The 17,707-nt window shown below is 38.1% G+C and overlaps 1 protein-coding gene across 5 annotated transcripts in view; it reads right to left on the reverse strand.

Moving 5' to 3' along the window:
* The window catches only part of HADHB (hydroxyacyl-CoA dehydrogenase trifunctional multienzyme complex subunit beta), a 33,387-nt gene that overhangs the window by 5,926 nt on the left and 9,754 nt on the right, over positions 1–17,707 (reverse strand). For all 5 annotated transcript variants that reach the window (XM_037528391.2, XM_037528393.2, XM_037528392.2 and 2 more), the window contains exons 4-11: positions 14,589–14,688; positions 13,593–13,637; positions 9,209–9,308; positions 5,295–5,382; positions 3,855–4,042; positions 3,306–3,486; positions 2,669–2,790; positions 30–109 (exon numbers count right to left, since the gene is read on the reverse strand). In XM_037528391.2, the coding sequence (XP_037384288.1) occupies positions 30–109; positions 2,669–2,790; positions 3,306–3,486; positions 3,855–4,042; positions 5,295–5,382; positions 9,209–9,308; positions 13,593–13,637; positions 14,589–14,688 (904 nt within the window). The remainder of the gene's footprint in view (positions 1–29; positions 110–2,668; positions 2,791–3,305; positions 3,487–3,854; positions 4,043–5,294; positions 5,383–9,208; positions 9,309–13,592; positions 13,638–14,588; positions 14,689–17,707) is intronic.

Consider the following 17,707-nt stretch of genomic DNA (forward strand, 5'->3'; position numbering starts at 1 on the left):
GAGGCTACTTATTTGAACATTCACTTTACCTCAAATATGCCTTTGGTTTATAACCCAAGGCCAGAGCTTTTTCTTCTGCCATAATCAGCATTGCAGATGCACCATCGGTCTGAAATGTTAACCCAAACAATGTTAAATTCCTCAGCCTATCCTCAGATCTTTCTACATCCTCTGTGTTCTATTCCTTACTCTACAAAGTAATTACATTCATACAGTGATTCTATATAACAAAACCTTTTCCTTTTATCCATCATTAAGTCTCAAGTCAGGGCCTCCTTGGGGTTAAGATGCAGCCTATGAAGCAATCCACAGCCACTGCAGCACGAGTTCAACACCTGGCAGGGGAGCTACCTACATGGTGCAGCAGACCTCTCCTGACTCTCCCGCTACTCCCCTTAGCAGTGTATTTCAGTCGATCTGCCTGTTCTGTTCCCCTCTCTGTCTCCAGTGAATCCTCTCACCACCACCCCCACACACACCACTGGCCTGTACCCCAGTTCTTGTGTGCATAAATGGATAAATCTTTTTTTAAAAAAAAAATCTCAAGTCAAACATACACAGTTACCTATTTCTGGAGGGCAAGGTTAAGAAGAGCCTATTCAAAAAGGACCATAATTATCAAAATGGATTAAAAAAATAGGTAGCTCTAGAAATAGGTAGTCAAAATAGACTTAAACCAAAATTTTTTTGCTTTTAATGCAGTATGAGGAATTTTATGATTTATAACAATGATTTACTTATTTATTTTTACATATTCTTGATTGTTTCTCAGTTGCTTCCTACTAGTGACTTCTAGGCAATTTTCTTCTACTTATAGAGACTTTATAATAAGTAAGCCAATGGAAGAAGAAAAAGGCAGGCAGCTGACAACATCAGAACCACAGCCTTCCCTCTTTCAATGACAATTGAGAATTTGGGGAACAAAACGGTACCATTGAAAAATAAACCATTTACCATTACTTCAAAAGAAACTTAAAAAAAAAGAATTCCAAAGTAAAGGAAACAATTCTGTAGAGTACGCAGAATCAAAATAACTTCTACCACATCCTACCATATATAGGACTCAGTAACTGAAGAGAATACATAGTCATCACCAATAGGGTGGCCATAAAATCTGGAAACAAAGGTGACTGCACATTATTAGTAGTTTATGGAGATTACATTAGTAATAAGCTCAATGCGTCATTGTGCAAAATCCCTTTGAATGTGACATGAACAATTTCCAAAACTCAACACATTTCCAAAAACCCACATATCTGTAATATGTTGCCTTTGAAGACTTGCGTTTTTGATTTGTGAAGAGTATCAAAGGGAGTGCAGATCTGGCAAGAATGTAGCTAGTGCCACATGGTCCTCTGATCCAATCTTGTTTTGGAAATGATCATCTAGCCAGTCCTTCACCACCTGGGCTTAATGGGGTGGTGCACCAGCCTATCAGAATTACTCCAGGTATCCTTCCCCTCACCCAAAAGCAGGGATTAATTAGTCACTCACCATGGTCAAATATTTCAAATATTTGCCTGTTTCTAGACTTCATGTCCAGGAAGGGGTATTATATTGTCAAAGAAACACTGACCAGGTGGACTATAGCCAGAAAGCCAAGTTGGTAGCCCATAACAAACCACATCATATAGGCAGAAGCAGAATGGGATGTTTAGTTGAGGAGGAGCCAAGAAAAAAAAAAAAACACACCACCAAGGAGGGCTAAGATGGTACATGCCGATAAACAACAACAAAAATGGGGGTAGATTAATTCCATGACTATAGGAAAATAATCTGGGGGTCGGTATAAAGCATCACTAACAATCAGAGCTAGACTGCCTACTTCCCACATCTTCTATGACGCGCCACATTCACATTCTATGTTCCAATCAAGCTTTCCCCAGGAAGCCTTTTTCTCATACTTGCTTGATTTTGCACTTGCTGTTCCCCTTGCCCAGAGAGCATTTTTTATACATCTTGAATGGACTTGCACTTTTCCTTCAAGACTGCCTTCTCAAGTGCCTCCCTGGTGGCGCAGCGGGTTGAGCGCCAACGCTGTGAAGCTGTCCTCAGCCTCCGCAGCGCTGGTTCATTTCCCGGCCAGCCAGGGAGAATCCCACATGGTGAGGCAGACCTCCCCTGTGGCGCCCACTGCTCCCCTCAGCAGTGCCTTCGGTCCGTCTGCCCGTTCTGCTCCCCGCTCTGTCTCTGGTGAATCCTTTCATCCTCCCACAACTCTGGCCTGTACCCCAGCTTTTGTATAAATAAAAATAAATCTTTTTTAAAAAAAAAAAGACTGCCTGCTCAAGTATCACTTCCTCTGAGAAGCCTGTCAGAGACCCTGCCTGTGTATTTCTCCAAGAGCTAAGGCTGACAGCCATCACAGCACTTCTCACAACATCACATTATCTTGTTCTGTTGATCTCCATGCTGAGCACCAGCAATCAGACTTTCTGACTGGTTAAGGCCCTGAAGAGAATAGCTTTCCGTATCAGAATGGTCGCTAGATTAGGTCACTTCAAAGATCTTCAAATTGTGATTCTATTTTAACATTATCGTTATGATGAAATTTTAAGCTTTGTTCATAACACAATGAACATTACAAATAGAACTATCTAAGGTTTTTCTATTGAGAATACATGATAGGAAAGTCACCAGAGTAAACACACATAGTATACATAGTTACCAGAAAAGAAGAATTTGCAGCTGTCACTGTGCCATAGGGTTTGATGAATGCAGGTTTTAGTTTGGCCATCTGCTCCAGGGAGGATGGACGAATACCATTATCTTTCGTAACTGTATCTTTTCCTATAAAAACATGAAATTTTTAACTCCAAGCAACTACAAGCTTACCTATCTTTTCCAGAGAGATAGGTTTGACAAATTACAAGAACAAATGAAATGTAAATCATACCTATTCACTAAAAAAAAGCCTTTAACAATCATCAAGATGTTACTAAAATTTAAACTAAACACTAGAGACATTTGGGAAATAATCTAAATGATATAATTTAAAAACAATGCCCTATTTTCTTAAAGTATTTATTCACATTTGGCTATTCAGTACAAAAATCACATGAATGAAGAATTTTTAAAATAGGCATATACATAAAATGTATCAGGAAGCTCTAAGAGGAGACTCTTCTAATGACAACTACTCTTTTATTGCTACAACATAAAATGAAACTTGAATCCAAGTTCAAGAATAAACATGCCAAAGTTACTTGGGATTTTTGGATTTTTTTATTTTTAGGAGCAATTCAAAAGTGCCTACCAAATATCATAAAGCAATCCCCTTTACAAAGTTGAACAAAACATTTTACCTGGTACTTTGAAGGGAACAACATCGGAAAGGAGCCCTTCATCCTGTGCCTTCTTGGCCAGGCTATGCGAGCGCAGTGCGTACTCATCCTGCTCCAGTCGAGAAACAGAGAAGGCTGCAGCCAGTCGGTCTGCAGAGTGACCCATAGTCTCATTGGTGGAAAACTCAGCTACTGCGGGGAGCTGGAGAGGAGACACACCAGGTCGGGAGTCCTTAGTTACTTTATTTTTTAAAAAAAATAAATGCAGAGATTTGGACTAATTTCTTAACTTCTGTGTTAATAGCTATTTATACACACCTAGGGTTAGTCGAGAAAGTTAAAATCTATCAATCAAGATCAAGCAAGGGACATTCCTTGTGAGCACAGCATCCCTAAAGCGGTTTACAAATTTAAATTCTCTAATCACTATATTTTTCATTTGACCAAATAATTGCCCCATCCCTGTAACAGAACTACCAAAGCACAAATGGATCCATAGTCTTACCAGATTCTAAATCTCTAAGTAGCGATACTTTAGGAAGAGTCTTTATAAAAGTTCACAAATCTTACCTCAGGAGATAGGAAATTCAATCTGAATTTAGAGATTAAAGACAGTCGCTGACCGAGAGTCTTGGCCTTATTGAGATCAAGCATCATTTTCCTCATTTTCCGTGAATGACGAATAGGGACATCGGACATTAATTCTACACCACCTGCCACGATCACGTCACACTGGCCAGCAGCAATCAAGCCAAAACCTACATGGCACAGGTTACATGCACATGAACATCTTTTGCAGAAAATAAGAGACCATTGGTAATTTAGGTTTCTTGATTAAAAAGTTGTATGGTATCAGCACTGTACAACATCTGTAATTAAGATTTTTATATTTTTTTCAGAGGGGTTAAAATAATTTTTATACATGACTAAAAATAAATTCCACACACTAGAGAAAAAAACTGGTTTCATTCAAGTTATATGGCTACCAACCTCTGGAACTATCCACTGGATTGACTCTTAAACAAATCATGTTCTAAACCAGAATATTCTACCTATTTTAAATGCTCCCAGCTTTATAGCTTTCAGAAAGTTTTCCTATAAAAAGTATGTCAACTTCTACTGCAAGCTCAAGAAACTCTGGCTTTAGAGATGTAAGGCATCTCTCTCTTTATGACCATTGGTGAGTATTTTGTTCCTGACTGGGAGGGGTCACAGGCTGCACAGGTCACAGAATAGAGAATGCTTCCCATCAATGCCTCTTGTTATATTCCCCACTCCCCTTGAGATAGGTTGACCAATCTGGCCTTGATGTTACTAAGAGAGCATACGATTTCTATTATCTTTCAGACTTTTTATCTTTTCACAATAAAGGCTAATGCTACAAAATGTCCCACAATTTTGTGCAAGTTTGTTAGGAATATTTGTAACTAATTATAAAAAATGCCAAGGATACAGGGAGAAGTAGAGGAAAGAGTTGTATCATCTAAAGCAGTGACTTATCACCACCGAGATGGTAGAGGGAGGAAGGCTACCATTTTCATGGACAGGGGAGTATCAGAATCACACAGGTTTAAAACCTAGGTTATAAACTACACATAGCTCAAATTCAGAAGTACTACCTCTTCTCCCAGAGATACACACCTGCAGCTGATCATATCTGCTGTAGCCAGACACATTACAGACAGAAAAACTACATGAATGATTGTGAACCTCAGGAATTGAGGGGGAAAAAAAAAAAAGATCAAGAACTGTCAAACATCAAAATTTTTATTGCTTTATTTTTAAAAAAGCAAATTCAGATATTTGGGCTAAACTTTTACTTCAGTTAAGAGTACTTTTTAGGAGGGATTGGGGTCAAAATTGGGGTTGCAATTGTATGGGGAATATAAAAATAAATAAATAAAACACACACACACACACACACACACACACACACAAAGAGTACTTTTTAATAATCACATAAAGACAAAGGAGAGCTAACTTGTAACTTTTGCTTTCATGTAAACATACCTGTGGTCATGGCTTGGTTGGCAGAGATGCAAGCCATGGTGACAGTGTGAGCCGGAGTCTTATCAGAAAAGCCAGCTCCAAGGGCAGCCTTCAGGAAATACAGTGAATAAAATGATCATGTACAAAGGATGAAAAGATGTGCCACATGTAAATGATGTTTTGAGACTACTTCTCAGGTAAATCAGGAGAGGGCTTGAGTTTGACATTCCTCAAAGTATTATTCAAAATAAAATTAAGCCCACTGAGGGCCTGGTGGACCAAGGGGTTGTCTTAGCACTATGACGCTACTAGCGGCCACTGCAGCACAAGTTTAATCCCTGGCCAGAGAGCTAACCCACATGGCACAGCAGACCTCTCCTGTTGTGTCCGCTGCTCCTCTTAGCAGTGTGTTTCAGTCAGTCTGCCTGTTCTGCTCCCCATTCTGTCTCTGGTAAATCCTCTCACCTGCCTGCACCTCTGGCCTGCACCCCAGCTCTTGGATGCATAAATAAAATAAATCTTTAAAAAAAAAAAAAGATTTTCATTTAAAAAAATTAAGCCCACTGAGAAGTGGCTTACTAATTTTTCACCTAGTCATTAATTGACAAACACTATGTAAAATTCTTGGTAGCCAGTTTCTGGTGTGTGCACAAGGCTACATCATCAAATATTTTAGCAATGTGCTTTGTTCTGAGCCTTCAAGGGTATCATTATATAATTTGATTTCAGTTGATGTTAATATAGTTGACGAAATAATGAAATAACATAAATCAAGGGGTAGGATCCTCATGATCTATATTCCTGCAGTTAAAAGGCTTAACAGCAAAGCAAAAGTCATCAAACATGATAATAATTTCCAAAGACTTGACCACTCATAAACCGTTTCACCCTGGTCCCTGCCTACTCATCTCTACTCTTGTCAGTCTCTTTCACCGACTGCCTGACTCTTCAGACAGGCACACTGTAGCTCCAAGATATAGTCAAAGTGGAAAACAAACATGTAGCAGAAGTTCAAGTCAATGAAAGAAATTTTGGAGACCTGCCTGTGCCATAAATGAACCTCTGACAAATATAGGTTAGACCAGTTAAGAACTGGAAAAGAGAAAACTGTCCAGGACAGATGCTTCAAAAGAGAATAATTTGAGGGCGCTTTAGAACAACCAACCCGCCCCGTGAATCTTGCAAGAAATGGCCTCTATTATGATGGCACAGTAAAAGTCAATCAAACATGAAATGTGTATATCTATTATTTTATTATACTATTTATTGGAGTATTATACTGATCAAAACAAATGCCTGAAACCATTTTTGCTTACAGGAAGAATGAATGCATTGGTGCATAACTTATAATATTAAAGTTCATGTTAATTAAGCTCTCGGGGCCTTCCCGGTGGCAGAAGGGGTTGAGCGCTGCGCTGTGAAGTTGTCCGCAGCCTCTGCAGCACCGCTTCGATTCCCGGCCAGCCAAGAGATTTCCACATGGTGTGGCAGACCTCTCCTGCCTCACCCACTGCTCCCCTCAGCAATGTCCTCGGTCCATCTGCCTGTTCTGCTCCCCGATCTGTCTCTGATGAATTCCCTCACCCTCTGCCTCTGACCTGTACCCCAGTTCTTGTATAAAAAAAAAAAATCTTTGAAAAAAAAAGAATTAAGCTCTAAACTCTTTCCCCCCATCACCACCGCCACTTACTATGAAATTCCAATTTCCATTAGGGGAATTCATTTTTAGTGGCCTTTTCCTGAAATGATTTAACTATCCTCAGAATACAAGATCTCCTGTAATGTTTTCAAATTCTAGATTACAGAGGTTTAGTGTTTCTTAATTGATTTTATCCTTTATATTTACACTACCTACACACTCCTGACCATTATATTTATATAGAAATATAAATGTGTTATAGTAATATACATGCATTACTGCTGAAAACTACCTCCTGGCCACAACAGCCTCTCAGTGTGAACCAATCCAAAATGAAGAGAAAAGCAAGTGTTCAGGGGACAGGGGAGGTGAGCTGTGTGGGCCAAGTGGGGCAAGAGTAAAGGGCACTCAGGTCATAACGGCCTGATCCTCACGAGGCCCAGCGTTATACCCTTGGCCCCATATGACTCAGTACTAAAACAGTTTTAAATAGAAGTAGTTGCTAGTGAACTTTGTCCGCATGCTTCTATTTAAAGTTTGAACAGCTCTCAAGGTAAGCTTAGTACACTGAGGAGAAAGGCAAGACAGAAGATGCCTTTTAGTTAAGTTGGAAAGCAGAAAAGTAAGCGGAGGCCTTTCAGTAAAGTCAGGTTCCTGGGCACTTAGCACCAGAAGCTTGGAGCCTTCCTATTAACATTAATACAGTCAACAGGTCCTAAAGAAATTTTCTAGCTGAAAGCTATGTTAGCTTTTAGAGAGAGACATTCTTCTAATATTCCCTCAACTTAACGCTTACCCACAGTCACTATAAAAATCACCTAGAGCACGAACAACTGGAATTAATACAGGGCAGGGAAAGGTAATCTACATCATGGCAACCAATAGCTGAGATTCATATATGGATGTGAAACTTCCAGAAAAAAAATTTAGGGAACAATATTATGATTTTAGTGTTAGGATAGAAATCAAATATAAAGAAAATTTAAATAGATTTAATATTTACATTGAGTGCTCTTATAAGAATGTTCTTATAAAAAACCTTTGGTTTTTTGTTGTTCTTTTTTCCAGAATTTAAAAATTGGGAATCATTACCATAAGAAGAAGGAGAAAGGGATGGGTAAATAGGGTAAAAGGAGTGAACTGCATGATGAAAGATAGATTTGGACATTTAGTAGTGAACTTAATGTGTCATATACAGGTGTTGGTTTATAAAGATATACATCAGTAACATATAATGATATAATGTAGTATTACTTCAATAAAAACTTTTTTTTTTAAGTTGAGAATGTACTATGAACACCTTGATGTAGTCATAAAATTGCCATAGTTGGTACATTTGGAAATGTGATGGTCTAGGGAAAACAAAAAAAAAATTAGGTGAGGTAAAGAACCTCTTCCTGTCCTTAATACTTTCCTGCTCCCCTAACATACAATTGATTTTTGTGGACTTTAGTAATGCCAAGCATTCAGCAGTTTTAACATTTACTGACCAATAAAAAGGTAGGGTAGAACAAATACTTTCAGTCTTGCTCATTTACCCATCCCCTAGGCTGACAGTAAAGGAAGTTACAACCCTTACAACTATACTGACACAATAATGTGACAAGCACAGACACGAAATAAAGAAAATGTTTAGCACACTGAAATGCGTATTTTGATAAAGGCAACTTTTTCCAGATAATCACTTTTAAATTGGAACAAAGCCCAGAAGATGTGTTTGGACTACTGATTACAAAATACTTGCAGGACATGTCCCAGAAGGGCGAAGGCCTGTTATTATCTTGGTTGCCCAATAAACACTACATGGAGCTATGCCAACTAGGGTAAAAGCAAATGCCTGTGAAATGCTTTTAAAAAAACTGCCCTACATGCAATCTAGTCAATGGGAACAGATGAATAATCAAGGTTACTTCCAATAAAACCCATGTAACAAATTAAGTTCTTTGAAAAATGCTGAAATTTTAAGTTAATTAGAAGCCATGCTCTGTAACTTACTAAAAGTTATATTGGTCACACTTTGCCACAATCTGTTAACCTGTTTCTAATGTAAGAGAGAGACAAATTAACATTAAACCAGCTCAAACAACTGATTTGATTTGTAGTATAGTATGAATCTAGTTTAGTGTGTGTCCTTTTAGTTAAAGTATAAATCTTTTAAATATAAGTGACATTCATTATTCAAGTTATAAAATCATAACAAAGGATTTTAATAGTTTTTAAATAGTAAATTCTATTAGGTGAAACTTAGGTTGATTCTCCCATCAATCTCTTTAAACAAATACCAAGTTTATCTTACCTCTCTAGCCACATTGCTTGTTTTCACCTCCTGTATAACTGTGCCAAAAATGATATAATCAACAATGTCTTTTGGGACACTGGTCCGATGCAATAGCCCCCTGAAAGTGAAATACAAAGAAAAGAAACATTTCATACATCAAGGGAGTGCCATATATCATCACATAAAACACTATTCTTACTTGAAAAAAAGATTAACTGTGAATTCAAACCGTCAGAAATTGCACCTTTCCCTTAATTTAACAAGCATGTGCACCTTATCAAAGAAGAAATGAATAACTGATTTTAAAAGTCAACATTAGGGTGGGTGGTATCATGCATCTGAGGAAGTGTGAACCTACTTCCCTTGATCATACAAAGTGCTGTAAACCAATGTTACTTCAATAAAGGGAAAGAAATGTATTCCATTCAATGTCACAATACCCCCCCCCCAAAAAAAAGTCAACATTTAATGGTCATTGGCAATGAAAAGTTGGATGGAAGAACCAAAAATAATTTGAAATAGGCTAAAAGATATGTAGTAAGCATAGTAAAGTTATAGTTGGAACCAAAGGTTTCAGTCAAAAGAAAAAAGAGACAAATATAAATCGAAATAAGAAGTAAAACACAAGGTATATTAAATTTAAATTTGATATACCAATATAAACACGATATATTTCTCTAGTTCTATCCACTGATAGACCAGAAGCAGTAACTCTCCAGTAGGAATGAGTATACCTGAAACTCAGATTTGGTTTCAAAATGCCATTCTGTTAGTCATTTTTTAAAAGTGACTGAAACTAAATCTGAAGCAAGAAAAGTACAAAGTGAGTTTTGTACTTATCCGTTTTTGTGCGTCAAAAATAAGAAAGCGCTCAAAGACTCCTGGGACCAGATCAAAATCAGGAACATGGACGTATACATTGATGAGTCAAAACTCATCAAACTAAATATTGAAAATCTGTGTATATATATTATATTCAAAAAATAATTTTTAAAAGATTTTGTTTATTTACACATACAAGACCAGGGGTGCAATCCAGAGGTATGGGGAGGAGGGCGGGGGAGAGGATTCACCATAGACAGAGTGGGGAGCAGAATAGGCAGATTGCCTGAAATATACTGCTGAGGGGAGCAGTGGGCAAGAAATGTGTTAGCTCCCTGGCCGCGGATCAAACTTGTGCTACAGTGGCTTCAGAGTGCCGAGACTTAACCCCTTGCACCACGAGGGAGGCCCCCCAAAATGATTTTATTCTAAAAAGGGACACAGGAGACAACTTGAAGGTGCTCTCACAGATAAATTATGGGATAATCTCAACTTCAGGAAGAATGACTAACTGGCTATAAATAAATAAACAAAACCCCTAAGACCTCAACATACAAACAAAAAAACAAAAAAACCTTGCTCTCTGCAGAAAAATATCAGCCTAATATGATTAGGAAAATCACAAATCTGGAATCTCTAATGTAATAACTGACTCAGACAAAAATTATCAATGAATGTTAAAAATATTTGGTGAAAATTTGTTGGGGAATAAGATATTTACATTGTGCTAAGATATCACTTAACAGATTACTAATTGCAAGAGGAAAAATACCTTTATAATAAAAAATCTGACAGCCTGACCACCATCATCAAGTGGTTGGATTTAGCATCACAAATCAGGTGCCTCTTGACATGATGCCATATCCTGGTGCTTTTCTCATGAAGCGTTCTTACCAAAAAACTGTTCAACCTAAATATAATTAAATCTCTATATCTAACTTGCAGTTTATAGGCTACTCATAGAGGAAAGTTAAATATTAGCATGAAAAAACATGCAGAGTGGGGAAAAATTATATAGAACAACTGTCTGGACTTTTCAAAAAGACACCTACCTCAGAGTCATTGGGGGAACAAAAGGACAGAGAATAAGGAAGGACTGCATATGAGCAAGGAAGAAAGATGTTCTAAATTAGAAGAGATTAAGAGACATATCCATTTGTACTATGAACCTTGACTGGGTCCTGGTGTGGAAAAACTATTAAAAGAAGAGATATTCTTGGAACAATTGAGGATTTAACTATGAACTGGAAATCAGAAGCCACCACAGAATTTTTGTTATGATCTTAGCCATGGTATATTGGATGGTGGAAAAGGTACTTATTCTTAGGAGATAAAATCTGTTGTATTTGGGATTGAAGTATCACAATGTCTGCAATTTATTACCAAATGCTCCAAACCATATAGATATAGGAAATATGGTTTGAAGGGCAACAATTATTAAATCTAGATGGGGGATATTTAGGTGTTCACTGTAATATTTTTTAAATTTTACTGAGTACTTGACATCTACTAAAAAGTTGAAGAAAAACTTGCAAAACTCCAGTCTGAGAATAAAAAGAAATAGCAACACACTATCACATACAGGAAAATAAACTGGCTTTCAGGAAAAGATAGATTTTATTTTGCGACATGCTAAGTTTGAGATATCTAAGAAAAAGTTCTAATTTAGAGATTTGGGAGTTCTCATAAAAATGAATGATTAAATAGATGAGATTTTTAAAAGAAAAACATGCATACAGATAAATACAAAGCTCTAGGAACTAAAACTTACAAAATACATTGTAAAAAGAGAAAGACCTGTTTTTAAAAAAAAGTAAAGATGAATCAATCAGGAGATAAAAGGAAAAATCATGAAGGCTTAATATCAAGAAGTCAAAAAAGAGAATTTTAAGTAGAGCTGATAGTATCAAATGCTATAAAACACAAAAAGGCTAAGGCCTGAAAACAGATCAGTTGCATTTGGTGTTTTAGAGAAAAGTGTGTATGTATGTGTGTATAGAAGAACTGGGGTGTAGGCCAGAGGTGCAGGGGGTGAGAGGATTCACCAGAGACAGAGTGGGGAACATAACAGCCAGATCTACTGAAATACATTGCTAAGGGGAGCAGCGGACACAACAGGAGAGTTTTGCTGCGCCATGTGGGTTAGCTCCCTGCCAGGGATCAAACTCAGAGGATGGAACTCAGGCCATAGTGGTGATAGCACTGAGACTCACTTAACCCCTAGGCCACCAGGGACGCCCTAGAAAAGTCTTAAAAAAAAAAAAAAAAAAAAGATTTTATTTATTTTTACATAGAAGAACTGGGGTACAGGTCAGAGGTGCGGAGTGGGGGTGAGAAATTCACCAGAGATAGAGTGGGGAGCAAACAGGTGGATCTACTGAAATACACTGTTGAGGGGAACAGAGGGCAAGACAGAAAGGGTCTGGGGCACCATTTGGGTCAGCTCCCTGGCCAGAGATCGAACTGGTGCTGCAGCGGCTGGCCTTAGCTTCATAGTGAAGAGACTTAACCACCAGCGAGGGCCTAGAAAAGTCATTAAAACAAACGTCCAAAGCACTATATTTTGAGATAGAAATGAAAGTGGTTATGAGATTAAGGAGAGTAAATGGATAGAAAGAAAAGAAAAGCAATTATACTTTCATTTATTCTTTTGTTTGTTTTCTATGGTCTTTTTTCTTTTATTTTTTTCCCCATTTATTTTTAAGTCCAGCAGAAAAAGAAGAAACAGAACCAGATAAGAAGAAAAGAAAACTGAAGTGTCTTTTCAAACTATGAAAAACCTGTGATTGGTTGAAGACACAAAGCGAATCAGGAATGGAAATGACTGATTTCCATTGAGATGATTTTTCACCACAGAAACAGCCACACGTTTTATGACTCTCATTTTATTCACCCAGTTCAACATCATGTAACTACATCTAATTTTTACTTGCTTTGCATGTAAAACTTCAGGTGTCATTCTAAATCCTTTGTAGATAAATATTTGCATAACCTGTTCACTATCCCTATACATTAACTAGGTTCCTGTCTATGATAACCATCAAAAATAGGTACTGTATTTAGCTGATCAATCTTGTCCCATAAGATTTATGACTTACGGCAAGCCCATCTCATTAAAGAATACTGCCATGCCAAGAGACTGTCAAGTCTACAAAATAAAGATCACTGATATTCACCAGATACCTGAATTTGTGTAGCACAAATGGCTAAAATGAATAAATAAATCTTGTAAAAGTTAGTGGTTTCTTTCTCATCACATAAAAATTAATATATCCAAGATTGGGCCATTTTATCAAACATGCCATTTTAAGTGTAAAAACTAGACAAAAGTGTTACTAAGTTAATAATGGTGAATGACAAAAACAGACTCTTAGTGGTGACCTTAGTGTAATACAGACATGTTGATTCTCAATAAAATATACCTAAAACATATGTTAAAACACAATGTTACTTCAATAAAATAAATAAAAGTTAAATGAAAAAAGGGAAAGCCAAACCAACTAACAGAGCTTTTCATGATATATTCAGAGGAATGTAATTCAGCATTTAAAAAAACTGAAATGAAATTGCATTTACTTACAAAAGTGCTGCTCTAGCTACATCATGTGGCATCAGGTCTTTGTATCTGGAGAAAGAAAACAAATAATTTATTTTTATTATTTTTTAAAGATTTATTTATTTATTTATTAAGGTTTATTTATTTATTTATTTATTTATTTATTTATTTGTTTATTTATACAAGCACTGGGTACAGTCAGAAGCGCCGGAGGGTGAGAGAATTCACCAAAGCCAGAGTGGGGAACAGAGCAGACAGAAGGACCGAAGTACACTGCTGAGGGGAGCAGCGGGCGGCAGGAGAGATCTGCGCGCCATGTGGGACCCTCCTCCAGTGGCCGGGGAGCAGCCGGGGATCGAACCGGCGCTGCAGAGGCTGTGGGCAGCTTCGCAACCCAGCGCTCAACCGCTGCGCCACCGGGGAGGCCCAAGATTTATTTATTTATGCATACAAGAGCTGGGGTACAGGCCAGAAGTGGGGGAGGGGGTGAGAGGATTCACCAGAGACAGAGTGGGGCACAGAACAGGCAGATTGACCGAAGCACACTGCTGAGGGTAGCAGCGGGCGAGTCAGGAGAGGTCTGCTGCACCATATGGGTTGCTCCCTGGCCGGCCGGGGATCGAACTCGTGCTGCAGTGGCTGCGGAATACTTCGTAGTGCAGTGCTTAACCCTTTGGGGCACCAGGGAGGCCCCCAAAAAACAAACAATTTAAACCCAAAGCCTAGTCTTATTAACTTCATGAAAATGCTATGTTAACTAGTCCACTAATAATAGTATTACCTACTGGGTTACAGCTACAAATATCACTGTTAAAAGTGCCTTAAATGAAGGAATGAACTCTATAGGGTGATGTACACATTAATGAGCCCAACTGTGGCATTCCTTTCACAATGTGTACACATGTAAAAGCATCACATTGTGTACTTTTAAATGAAAACCACATCATGCAATCTAGACAGTTTTTGCTAATCAAACCTCAAGAAATTTGGCAGAAAATAACACAATCATTTCATACTTACGATGTGCCTGACAGCAAAAATGGAGTGCGGACACCTTCCACTACCACGATATTCCTTATATTGGGTTTGGCTAAGGTCTTCTTTGATTTGGTCTGGACAGCTTTAAGAAAAAGTACAAAGAATTACCAGTTAAAACAGTAAAGCCAATGGCTCCATATTTTTTTAAACAGTACTGATTAGAGTTTTATTTTTTTTAAATACTACTGAGGTCCCTCCCATTGTTGCTAGTATTTTGTAAGATACAGGATTCTGACATCCCAGCCCCTACAGACACCACAGCACACTCACCACACCAAAGCACCTGTATAAACTGTGACTCGTCACATTTTAAGGACAAACATTCTAAGAATTACATTGTTTAGTGCCAAGTTGCATTTGCCACTTACCAAACAACTTCAACTGTTACTTAAAAGTTTCCAAATAGGGCTTCCCTGGTGGCACAAGGGGTTAAGACACAACCTATGAAGCTGTCCGTGGTCACTGCAGCCTAAGTTGGAACTCCAGCCAGGGAGCAACCCACATAGTGCGAAAGACCTCTCCTGACTTGCCCGCTGCTACCCTCAGCAGTGTATTTCCATCGATCTGCCTGTTCTGCTCCCCACTCTGTCTCTGGTGAATCCTCTCACCCACCACACCTCTGGCCTGTACCCCAGTTCTTGTATGCATAAATAAATAAATCTTTAAAAAAAAAAGTTTCCAAATAACATTTAAGATAAACAAAGATTACAACTAACAATGAGAGTATTTAGACTCAATGATGTGGGTCTTCATGTCATTTACAAAATTGTTTTCCTCAACTTTTTGACTATCAAAATGAAATTAACCAATTATCCACATAAGATTGCCTTTGGTATTAGAACTTGCAGTAACTGATGTTTGCTCTTTACATAATTTAATATTTTTGCCTTTCTGTGTAAAAATAAAGGTCATTTGGTTAATGACTATTGCCAGTCTGTAAAACTGAGACTGCTTCCTGACTAACTCAATTTGCCTATTTTCTAAGATCAAAAGAACAACCTTTCTCTAACTCTTTTAATTAAAAAAGTAAAAAGCGGGCCTCCCTGGTGGCGCAAGGGATTGAGATGCAACCTGTGAAGCGATCTGCAGCCACTGCAGCACGAGTTTGATCCCCAGCCAGGGAGATACCCACATGGCGCAGCAGACCTCTCCTGGCTCGCCCGCTGCTCCCCTCAGCAGTGTATTTCAGTCAATCTGCCTGTTCTGCTCCCCACTCTGTCTCTGGTGAATCCTCTCACCGCCCACACTTCTGGCATGTACCCCAGTTCTTGTATGCATGAATAAATAAATCTTTAAATATATATATATAATTTTTAAAAAAGTAAAAAGTAAATATATGCTTATGTAAAAATAAAAGTAAACAATATTAAACTATGGCGAGTAAAAACTAAAGTTACCTTTTAATGCCCTGACCCTCTATATTATTTCCTTTCCAAAAGTACTTTACTATTAATTTGGTATATAAATTCAAACTTTTTTAAAGGTATGCACAAGGATACAATTGTATGTTATATATAACTTTTTTTTTTCATTTTTCTTATTTATTTATTTATTAACTGAGGTAACAGTGGGGTATCCCCATCAGGTATTACCACCATGGTACATCTACCACCAACTCTCCCCATCTTCCACCACCACAGACCATTGTGCCTACTCCCACCCTGTCCCTTCCCCTCCCCCAATCCCTCCCCCTTTGGTGTGTCTCAGTTCTGTAGTGAGTATCAAGGGTTAGTTTTTCAGCTCGTCTTAACATAACTATTAATTTAGTTTATTATGTACACTTTTCTGACCTAATAATATAGCTTGAAGATCTTTTTGTATTGGTATACCTAAATACATTTCATCCTTTTTCAGTTGTTGTTAATATTGAAATTCACTTGCTATCATCACTCCTTCATTATCACAGATAGAAAAAAATCCTAAACTGTTGGGAATAAAATTTTATTTATTTTTTTGGTACTTAATTTTTTAATTTCATGATAAAACGATAGAATCAATATTTCTCATTCTATTTTATTCAGAACTCCAGTGTTCAATAATTATAATGCTGCCTCTATCTATCCTATTGTTTCCTTTTTAAAAAAATGTATTTATTTATATATTTTTTACATCATTGTTCATTTTAATTTTTTTTTAAAGATTTATTTTATTTATATAAGAACTGGGGTACAGGCTAGATGAGTGAGAGGGTGAGAGGATTCACCAGAGACAGAGCAGGGAACAGAACAGGCAGACTGACAAAATACACTGCTGAGGGGAGCAGCGGGTAGACAGGAGAGGTCTGCTCGCCATATGGATTGCTCCGAGGCTGACAGGGATAGAACTGGCACTGCAGAGGCTGCCAACAGCTTCACAGCGCTGTGCTCAACCACCTGCGCCACCAGGGAGTCCCTCATTATTCATTTTTAAACAATGTTTGCTTCCCCCCCTCAGGTATAGTCCCCACAGAATTTCCTCCACCAAGTCACCCATGTACCATCATCACAGTCCCCTGTACTCCTTCTTCCCCTCCTCCAAACCCTCTCCCTCCCCTGCAGCATATCTCTGGTTTATAATTGTCTGTTTTTGTTTTCTTGTGTTTTGTATTGCTATTATTTTTTCCCTTGATGTATTATTTGGTTCCCCTATATTACGCTTATAAGTGAAACCATCTGATATTTTTCTTTTTCTTTCTGACTTATTTCACTGAGCATAATTTCTTCTAGCTCCATCCATGTTGCTGTGAATGGCATTAGTCTATCTTTTTTGATTGCTGAACAGCAGGGAATAAAATTTTTTTTTAAAGTTTTACTTATTTATACAAGAGCTGGGGTATAGGCCTGATGTGCGGGAGGGTGAGAAGATTTACCAGAGACAGAGCAGAGCAGGCAGACAGACTAGAAACACTGCCGAAAGGAGCAGCGGGCAAGACAGGAGAGGTCTGCTGTGCCATGTGGGTATCTCCCTGGCTGGCCAGGAATCAAACAGGTGCTGCCAAGGCTGCAGACAGCCTCACAGCACTGTGCTTAACCCACTGCACCACCGGGGAGACTCAAGGGAATAAAATTTTAATAATCACTTTACCCCATCCACTAACATCATAGAGAATTATTTGTTGTAAA

Source organism: Talpa occidentalis, unplaced genomic scaffold (genome assembly GCF_014898055.3).
Source record: "Talpa occidentalis isolate TD23 unplaced genomic scaffold, MPIMG_talOcc4v2.1 talOcc4.5, whole genome shotgun sequence".
NCBI classification, from domain to species: Eukaryota; Metazoa; Chordata; class Mammalia; order Eulipotyphla; family Talpidae; genus Talpa; species Talpa occidentalis.